This window comes from Neolamprologus brichardi, chromosome 7 (assembly GCF_056152115.1).
Source record: "Neolamprologus brichardi isolate AB-2024 chromosome 7, ASM5615211v1, whole genome shotgun sequence".
Classification (NCBI taxonomy): domain Eukaryota; kingdom Metazoa; phylum Chordata; class Actinopteri; order Cichliformes; family Cichlidae; genus Neolamprologus; species Neolamprologus brichardi.
The window spans coordinates 37,789,688-37,799,482 of NC_142110.1; the positions used below are offsets into that span (position 1 = coordinate 37,789,688).

The 9,795-nt window shown below is 40.2% G+C and overlaps 1 protein-coding gene across 2 annotated transcripts in view; it reads left to right on the forward strand.

Annotated features, from left to right (window-relative positions):
- Positions 1 to 8,904, forward strand: part of lrrtm4l1 (leucine rich repeat transmembrane neuronal 4 like 1) — a 59,140-nt gene extending 50,236 nt beyond the window's left edge. Inside the window, exon 3 of one of the 2 annotated variants that reach the window (XR_015719351.1) lies at positions 7,171 to 7,247. Coding sequence is in view for 1 of the 2 variants with exons in the window: in XM_006795628.2 (XP_006795691.1) it covers positions 7,171 to 7,236 (66 nt within the window). In the remaining variant the exon portion in view is untranslated. Of the gene's footprint in view, positions 1 to 7,170 lie in introns of both variants that reach the window. The other variant, XM_006795628.2, reaches the window with a different exon arrangement.
- Positions 8,905 to 9,795: the final 891 nt, after the last annotated feature.

Consider the following 9,795-nt stretch of genomic DNA (forward strand, 5'->3'; position numbering starts at 1 on the left):
TGAGAACTGAGAGCTCTGTGTCGTCGATGGTTACCTCCACAAGCTAGATATATTTCTACTAATGGAATTAGTTTGCTAACAACAACAGGGATGAGTCAGTGAGTCAGTTGGGCTTGTGAATCATGATTCACGAGTCAGTAAAGTGATTCTCGAGTATTGAACGATTCGTTCACGAATCGAACATCCCTACTAGTAGTTGTCAAATTATGATTTTGGAACTAGATTAGATGTATTTGTAGCCTAAAAAACTACAAAAATGTGCTGCAGTTTATTATAGCGTCCCCTTTGTGCTGTTTTTGAAGTCTGTTCAGTCTGTTAAATTAGTGTCAAGATTTTAGCTTTGCATTCTATCTGAATCTAATATTCATCCACACGTATTTTAGACTGTTAAAATTATATACTGAAATTAAATATAACTGATCATTCAAAACCAGCAGGCTCAAATATAATTAACCTTTATTTTCAAATCTTGTAGTTACAACGTCAGATGAAATGAAACATGACTTTCACCATGGATTTGATTTTTGTGCCAAGATCACAAAGTACAAAACACAAAAATAAATACATAGAGATACATAAGAACTGTTTATCAAACGTTGAATAAATACATCTGTACACACTTTAACAACTTAGTCATTTTTGGAACAACTAATTTCCCACTGCTAATCAAATACAGAAGGCCATAGAAACTCTTAACCACTTATGCAATTTAGGCATACGCTGTCATTGGTTGAAAGGCAGGGTATACTGTGGACAGGTTGCTAGTCCATCACAGGGCTAATACATAGACACAACCACATTCACACCTATGACCAATTAAGAATCACCTCTTAACCTTGTATACATACAGTGGGGCAAAAAAGTATTTAGTCAGCCACCGATTGTGCAAGTTCCCCCACTTAAAATGATGACAGAGGTCAGTAATTTGCACCAGAGGTACACTTCAACTGTGAGAGACAGAATGTGAAAAAAAAAATCCATGAATTCACATGGTAGGATTTGTAAAGAATTTATTCGTAAATCAGGGTGGAAAATAAGTATTTGGTCAATAACAAAAATACAACTCAATACTTTGTAACATAACCTTTGTTGGCAATAACAGAGGTCAAACGTTTACTATAGGTCTTTACCAGGTTTGCACACACAGTAGCTGGTATTTTGGCCCATTCCTCCATGCAGATCTTCTCAAGAGCAGTGATGTTTTGGGGCTGTCGCCGAGCAACACGGACTTTCAACTCCCGCCACAGATTTTCTATGGGGTTGAGGTCTGGAGACTGGCTAGGCCACTCCAGGACTTTCAAATGCTTCTTACGGAGCCACTCCTTTGTTGCCCGGGCGGTGTGTTTTGGATCATTGTCATGTTGGAAGACCCAGCCTCGTTTCATCTTTAAAGTTCTCACTGATGGAAGGAGGTTTTGGCTCAAAATCTCACGATACTTGGCCCCATTCATTCTGTCCTTAACACGGATCAGTCGTCCTGTCCCCTTGGCAGAAAAACAGCCCCATAGCATGATGTTTCCACCCCCATGCTTCACAGTAGGTATGGTGTTCTTGGGATGCAACTCAGTATTCTTCTTCCTCCAAACACGACGAGTTGAGTTTATACCAAAAAGTTCTACTTTGGTTTCATCTGACCACATGACATTCTCCCAATCCTCTGCTGTATCATCCATGTGCTCTCTGGCAAACTTCAGACGGGCCTGGACATGCACTGGCTTCAGCAGCGGAACACGTCTGGCACTGCGGGATTTGATTCCCTGCCGTTGTAGTGTGCTACTGATGGTGACCTTTGTTACTTTGGTCCCAGCTCTCTGCAGGTCATTCACCAGGTCCCCCCGTGTGGTTCTGGGATCTTTGCTCACCGTTCTCATGATCATTTTGACCCCACGGGATGAGATCTTGCGTGGAGCCCCAGATCGAGGGAGATTATCAGTGGTCTTGTATGTCTTCCATTTTCTGATGATTGCTCCCACAGTTGATTTTTTCACACCAAGCTGCTTGCCTATTGTAGATTCACTCTTCCCAGTCTGGTGCAGGTCTACAATTCTTTTCCTGGTGTCCTTTGAAAGCTCTTTGGTCTTGGCCATGGCGGAGTTTGGAGTCTGACTGGTTGAGGCTGTGGACAGGTGTCTTTTATACAGATGATGAGGTCAAACAGGTGCCATTCATACAGGTAACGAGTGGGGGACAGAAAAGCTTCTTTCAGAAGACGTTACAGGTCTGTGAGAGCCAGGGATTTTCCTTGTTTGAGGTGACCAAATACTTATTTTCCACCCTGATTTACGAATAAATTCTTTACAAATCCTACCATGTGAATTCATGGATTTTTTTTTCACATTCTGTCTCTCACAGTTGAAGTGTACCTCTGGTGCAAATTACTGACCTCTGTCATCATTTTAAGTGGGGGAACTTGCACAATCGGTGGCTGACTAAATACTTTTTTGCCCCACTGTATCTTTAGACTGCGTTTGGAAATCAGAATATCCAGAGAGAACCCATCCAGGCTTAGGGGGAACATACAAACTCCACACCAGAAAGCCCCAGCCAGCAGATTGAAACCCAGAAACCTTCTTGCTATCTTGAATTTATTCATAGCTGTGTTAGAGTAGTGCAATACTTATTTTACTCAAAAAAGAAAGCATACAAGCAAAGGGCTCACATTTATGGGCTCTGGTTGTATCCATAATTTTTCAAGAAATTATTAGGTCACACTTACATTGATTATGAAATACTCTTGTACAAGCAGGCTTCATCTGAAAATTAATATCACTGTTATCGAGAGTGACAGTAAAAGATTAGAGTAGAGTAGAGTACTGGGGATACTTATCAACAATATCATCCACAACTGTTTAGTACATGAGTTGGAATGTGGGACTTGATTCACTATGAATAAATCACGAGCCTTCATACAGTACTACTTTTGGGGATATGCTTTGTGTTTCAAAGTAATGGTAAATGGCCTGTATTTGTATAGCGCTTTACTTAGTCACTATGGACCCCAAAGCGCTTTACACTACATTCAGTCATTCACCCATTCACCCACACATTCACACACTGGTGATGGCAAGCTACATTGTAGCCACAGCTGCCCTGGGATGCTCTGACAGAGGCGAGGCTGCCAGATACTGGTGCCACAGGGCCCTCTGACCACCACCAGTAGGCAACGGGTGAAGTGTCTTGCCCAAGGATACAACGACCGAGACTGTCGGAGCCGGGGCTCAAACCTGCAACTTTCCGATTACAAGACAAACGGTCAACTCTTGAGCCACAATCGCCCTAAGTAATGCCACTACAGCAGACAGCCCTAGATTTCTGTGCCAGGCCTATTCACAATGTTACTCCTTGAGGTGCTGAACTACACATCACTTCTGTCCCCAGTAAATCTGTATAGGGGGACTGATGAGGTTGGTGCTACAAAAGCCAAGCCATCTCTGTCTGTGTATTCAGGGGAAACTGTCCATTTTGAAACCACCAGGATCAACGCCAGCTTCTTATGTCTTCTTTTCTGAACAACTAGCAGGACTGCACAAGCATCCAAGAGGGTGGATGGTTATGGGTTGGCAAGAGATCTAACATGACAAAGTAGACGTAGAAATCTTCCTCAAATTTTTGGATTCTCTTTTGGTCTATCTTATCGCCTACTGGCTTTTCTGTGGACATTAAGTTTGTCAGTTCAGATGCCTGGAAAGGGCTGCAATGTGGGGGAGATTTTGTGTGTGTGTGTGTGTGTGTGTGTGTGTGTGTGTGTGGCACAGTGAAATAGGTTCTCTGTGATTTTTAGTTGTAAGTAAACAGCAGCTACACTTCTACCACATATTGCAATATTTCAGTGGTGGGAGGCAGGGACCCCTGAATATAGAATTTATTGAGCTTTTTCCCACCTTTTTTAAACTCTGAGAAAGCTACTAGAAAAAAGAAAGCACACCAACGTATGTGTTGCTTCATTGAATATACCAGTAGTTCCTGCAGAGTTTTTAACAAGCAGGTGAAGAAGTCAAATGCCCCTGCAAATACATTTTGCTCTGGTTTTAAAAAAAAAAAAAAGTCAGCATTGCTCTCCAGCTGTCCTGCTAAACAATGGTGGGAAAGCAACAGGAGAAAAAAAATGTCATTTTTCTACAACAAGAAAATACTTAACTGCTTAAGTGAAGTCCGACTGGTGACAAAACCTCTTCATTGCTGTGTAACAGCAACCTTCACTGTTGCTGTGAAGGACATTAATGATTTTTTCTTTTTTCACCAGTAGAAGTGATTTGAATGATGGAGTCTGGAAACAAAGATATTCTTAGACATCCAGCATGTGAGGCTATAAAACGTATAGCTTTAGAAGCCACTGACCATCTAATGGCTGTTTGCACTGGAAGTGTTTGAAGAGGTATAAGCTTAAGTGTTTATTACAATAGCACTCATTTGCCCAAGCAATTCAAGAAAATCATCTTGAAGGACCATCATGAGTTTTGCAATAGCTCAGCTCAGATGTCAGTAGCCGTGAAGGAAAGTCTGCACTGTGCTAAAATGAGGACATTTTGCATAATTGCATTGCACAAATGCAAGACAACAACATAAAGCTCATTAATTAACATGTGGAAATTGTGGGCTTTTATCATCAGTCCTCACTTCTGCCATCACTCAGCAAGTTATGTGAAGAATAGCTCTTGAATACAGATTAAAATTACAGCCATTCTGACCACATTCTGTAATGTTCCAAGTTGTTTCTGGAATGCAAAGTACAGACTTTGCAAACTGTAATCAGGACCACTACAGTTCTGCATCAATTTATATTTGGTTGTGACGTGCTGTTAGGGGACCTCTTTGCCCATCAATGCACAGAGCAGGAGAGCAGCAGCAAAAGCAATAACAGCCCCGGGTAGAGAACAGAGAAGGCATCTGCAACAACAGACTTTGGATAGAGTTACTGTAAGTGTCAAAGTGGCTTGTAGCCACAGCAGCAACTATAGGCACGCTAAAGCAACTTAAAAATGATATGTGCCAATTGGATGCATGGGAGGATATCAACTGAGGGCATTTGTGAGTCTACCAGAATTGCAGGCACATCTGTTACATGCATATTTATGAAGATCTATTCAAGACCTTTCCATATATCTTGCTGACTGATGGCTGAAATTCAGTGCTTTTATATGCATATATAATTGTATTTTTTTATAAATCTGTATAAAGTAACTTGTACACATTGCCAGGATTTGATTATGTTTTACAAGATGAACAAATGGCACGCATGTTCTGCATACCATTTGCAATGTGATAAATTAAGTCTGCAATACTGATTAACAGCAGAAATTACTGAGTGGATGATCTGATGGCACAGTACCTGATAGGATTATTTCCTTCTGTTTAGGTGTGTGTCTGCACAGAGTTGTGCACTTTATTGTCTCTGTGTTGCTACACATGTGTTCAGAGATGCACAGTCTGAGGTTTTGCTGCAAGTTGTTTCTGTTTTTGTGCTGTGTTGAAATTGTCTAAGGTATGACAATTTGTGCAGCTGTCTCCACTTCTTTCACATCCACCTGAGAGGTAGATAAAGAGTGGAGTGAAGACTTGTCAGCCTGTTTGATAACGTTTAAATCAAAGTTCTGCTCGGGGCATACTCGTCTGAGCCCTTTGTTACAGAGATCTGCTTCACGCTGACAACAATCTCAGCTTGAGCTGCAAAAAGTTGAGCTGGAATAATTTTGAGCAGATTCAGAAAGCTTTAGAAATTGCTTAGCCTGTCAAAACTCTGAGCATTTTTTTCTTATTAATGCAATGTGGATTTACCTGTAGCCAAGTCACAAATAGGCTCTTTTAAAGGTTAAGTTGTAAAGGGTCTGAGAAAAAAAATGCTCAGAGGCAAAATTGGATAAGGAGGCTGAGTGTGCCTTTGCCTTTTTTTTAATGTGGAGATCAGTTCATAGCAGGTTAGAGTAAAATGTCAAACAAAATTCTTACTTATTTGCAACATCTCAACAAGGTTGACTTGACCTGTGGGAAAGCACTGACATTTAAACTGTTCCAAATTATTCACCTGTGATGATTTCTAATTTACTTTTTCTAGTGTATCCAATGTGCTGTGTGATAGAAATGAGCCTTTTATTATCCCTGTATTTAGGTGTGACCGTGCACTTATCCCCCAGGGTGCACTCTTCACAGGTCACCAGGTCTATCAGAGAATTAACATGGATAGAAAGACAACTGCTGAGAGCATGACCAAAAGTTGACTCTGTTCATATGGACTTTTTCAGTGGAAGAAACGCTTCGCCACTCATCCAAGTGACTTCTTCACTCTCAGCTGACTGCAAATTTCTCCAACCTTATAAACAGTACATTTACATAATGACTAAAACTAGCACGACTAACGAACAATGACAATGTTCGTCGATGAACCTTATAATAAGGTCCGTCCATAAAACATTTCTCCCACTGAAAACACTATGTCCAGAAGATCAGGAATGAACCTTTTGTGATTTTCTTACCTGGATGATTGAGCATGCATCAAGAATACTCAGAGCATGGTGGTGTAGTGGTTAGCACTGTTGCCCCACAATAAGATAGTCCTGCATTTTAATCATGTCTGGGGTCTTTCCATGTGGCATTTACATCTTCTCTCCAGCTACTTCCTCCCACACTCCAAACACACAGATGAGGGATGGATGGATGAATGGATGGCTATGTATAATGCAAAAGTTACTCTATATATTTTTTTCAGGAACACGTTGTTCTAAAAACAAGAGCCTGGAAAATAACGGGGGAAATGCTTCTCTTTCAATAACCATAATAATTCATTAAAATTGTTATAATAATTAATCCAGTTGTATGTTAATCATCAAAGAGTAGTAAACAGTTACCAACTAAAGTGAAAAATTTAATATTTTAATTTCAGCTTTAATTAACATTTTCAAAAAGAATACTTGTGTGCAGAGCCGCCTTTTAATCTTTGTGAGACATTTGGGAAGTCACTCCACCTCAGCCTTCTAAGTTATCTAAGCTTATGGGATTTCATCATCTGCTTAATTGCTTACCCTAATTTGCTTTGCTGGCACTGTCACAGCCCCATTGTACTGTTATCAAATCACTGGGCACTGTAATTAACTTTACATTGTAACCACCACCTCTGTAGCTGGTGCAGGCCAACTGTTAAATGGTCTTCATTGTATTTTTTTTCTGTTCTTGCAGAATGAGTATACATGTCCACGCCCCCTACCCGGTGCCTGGTTGGGAGATTTGCCTACCATCCATTAACCCTCAAACGGACTGCTTTCGGATGATGCAGCAAACCACAGAGACGCAAGGAGAGAGACATATGCAGAGAACCCACCAGGATCCTACTCCCATAGTTCACATTTAAGGACACACTTACAATGGCATTCCACGCTAACAAAGGCAACCACGGACCAACACAAGGAGATACTACTGTCTTTTTTTTTTCTTAAAATTTTCTAATGTCTTTTTTTGGCCTGTGGTCTTTGGTCATTGGCTTTGCTCCTTTCCATCACATCGCTTCATCACTACACAGATACTGACACTGATGACTGTGAACATACAGTCTTACTGTATGTTGCACAGTAGACCTTTTGATTAAAACTCATGAGAACTAACTGGATGATTATGAACAACAACCAAGCTTATTGTATAGATATTAACAGCTTATTGTCTCCATGAGGACAACGAGGCACTGTACAAATTCAAGAGGCTTTAAAAAGTGTAAATCGAGCAATGAGTCGTCAATGAAAATGCACTGAACAAGTAATGGTGATTGCTCTGTTAACTAATCTGTGTATAATTTAAACTGGGCTTGCATATTTTGTTTCCATATGAAGCATCATTGTGTCACTTTTCACTTTTTTACTTTTTTTTTTTTAAGAAAGACTATTCAAAGGCTATGATGTAAATGTGCCTCACTGGAGCAGAAAATTTATGGAACGAGTCACTGAGTTTTTAAGCACCTGCCAGTAAAGAGGAAGTCTGTCGTCTGGTGGAAATTAAGTAAGCAGCTGGAATCTCCATTTGAAGCTTGTGGAAAATTGCCTGAAGAAGGCAAACTATCCCCCAGCCAATAACATTTGGTGAAGATGTTTGTTTATTTGCTTTTTTGAAATTATTTTTTTAAGTTGTCATTAACTGCAATCAAACTTCGACTGTCTTGTACGATTTGGAGGACAGCTAGGGCAATCAAACGCAAATGAGGGGATAAAAGAAAAAAAAAAAGGTCCTATCAAGGATAAAATGTGATTTTCTGAAATTATAATGTCGTTAACGTTGTACTTTATATATATAAATATATATATGTGTTTCTGCAGTTTTCAATGACAAATACCAAAGAGCCAAATGGATACTTCTTGGCTTTTGGCTCTCCCAAACAAGAGCCATAACAGATCCAGGAATGGTTCTTTTAAATGAAATAACCCCCCCTCCCCCCAAAAAAATCTTAAGCTAGCCTCAACACCCCTGACGTACAGCAGTGCTCCATTACTGAATCGGCTTTTCTCATGTGTATAATGTGTATGTCTTTGTGGAAAAAAAAAAATCTTACAATTACAGTCTTCATAAGGAAGATAACTCTGAGCACTGCTTTACATTGTATGACTTTTGTTTAATACATGCTTCACTTTCCTTAAGATAATCAGCCCGCCTCTCTCCTCAAAGGAGAGTGCAGATGTTGCTGTGTGTAGTTCCTGCGTGTGCTTGTGTTTCATTCGTTTTGAGTTTGACACACCGAGTTTTGGATTGTTTGTTTTGGACCTCTCGACATAACCTTTCTACGGCGGAAAATGATAATTTTCTATTGTAAATTTCTGTCCCTCCTCCCTTGAATTTGTTGATATTTAGTAAGCAGCTGTATTCTTTATTCACTTTCGACAGTATGTTTTATAAAGAAAATAATGACTTTATTGGTGAGCAATATGAATTGGTCCAATTAAAATATTCATTAATCATTTTTCTTGGGTTCTAGCTATGTGTTTGAGGCATTTTCTTTGGCATGCACTGGAATTTAATAAGCTTGTACTTGTTTCATGTCTCCATTCACAAATGGTGAAATCTGTCTGATTCCCCACAGATCCTGAGTGTCGATGCTGTCACACCAACATTAGCCTCATTAATTTAGAGAGCAGAACATTGATCTCTGTTTGACCATTCTGTTCAAGGTGATGCTGCAGGCCTCTAATTATGCTTCCTGTGTAATGTGCTGCTATCTCAAGAGGGGGGCCCTGCTTAGTGAATTTGCTCCACGTTTGCTGCGCTTGGAACATGTCAGGCTGTCAGCTCAGAGGTCCAGATGGCCAATCTGTCGGGCAGTCTTCATACTCTTCTCTACCTTTATCCCCCTGCAACTCCCCCTTGCTCACACTTTCTTCCTCCTTGTTGGGTGCCCATACTTGAGTCGTTTTTAGTTTCTTTATATTATTATGACATACAAGGCCAATCCTATGCATATCAGTCTCACTCTTAATCCTTGCTTCCCCTCCATCTGCCTCAAAGCATCAGTGGACTCAAATTTATCAAAGGAGATTTATTCCTGATACTATCTAGCTATACGGATTATAAAACTTGTTGCAAATAAGTTATGTTTGAAATGGGTAAAACAAAAAGATTAACACCATATACTTCAATAATGTAGGTTTCATTTCTGGGCTGTTCCATTCGAGTGCAGTAGCTTCACGGAGCTGATGAAGTCAGCTGGTCATGTGTCAAAGTTGTGAAATTTCCAATGGGAGTGAATGGAAGTGTGAGTGGTTCATTAATCATTGACAGCGCACAGTAGAGACAGACAGGAAACACGCAGAGAGACCGGGGTCGGCC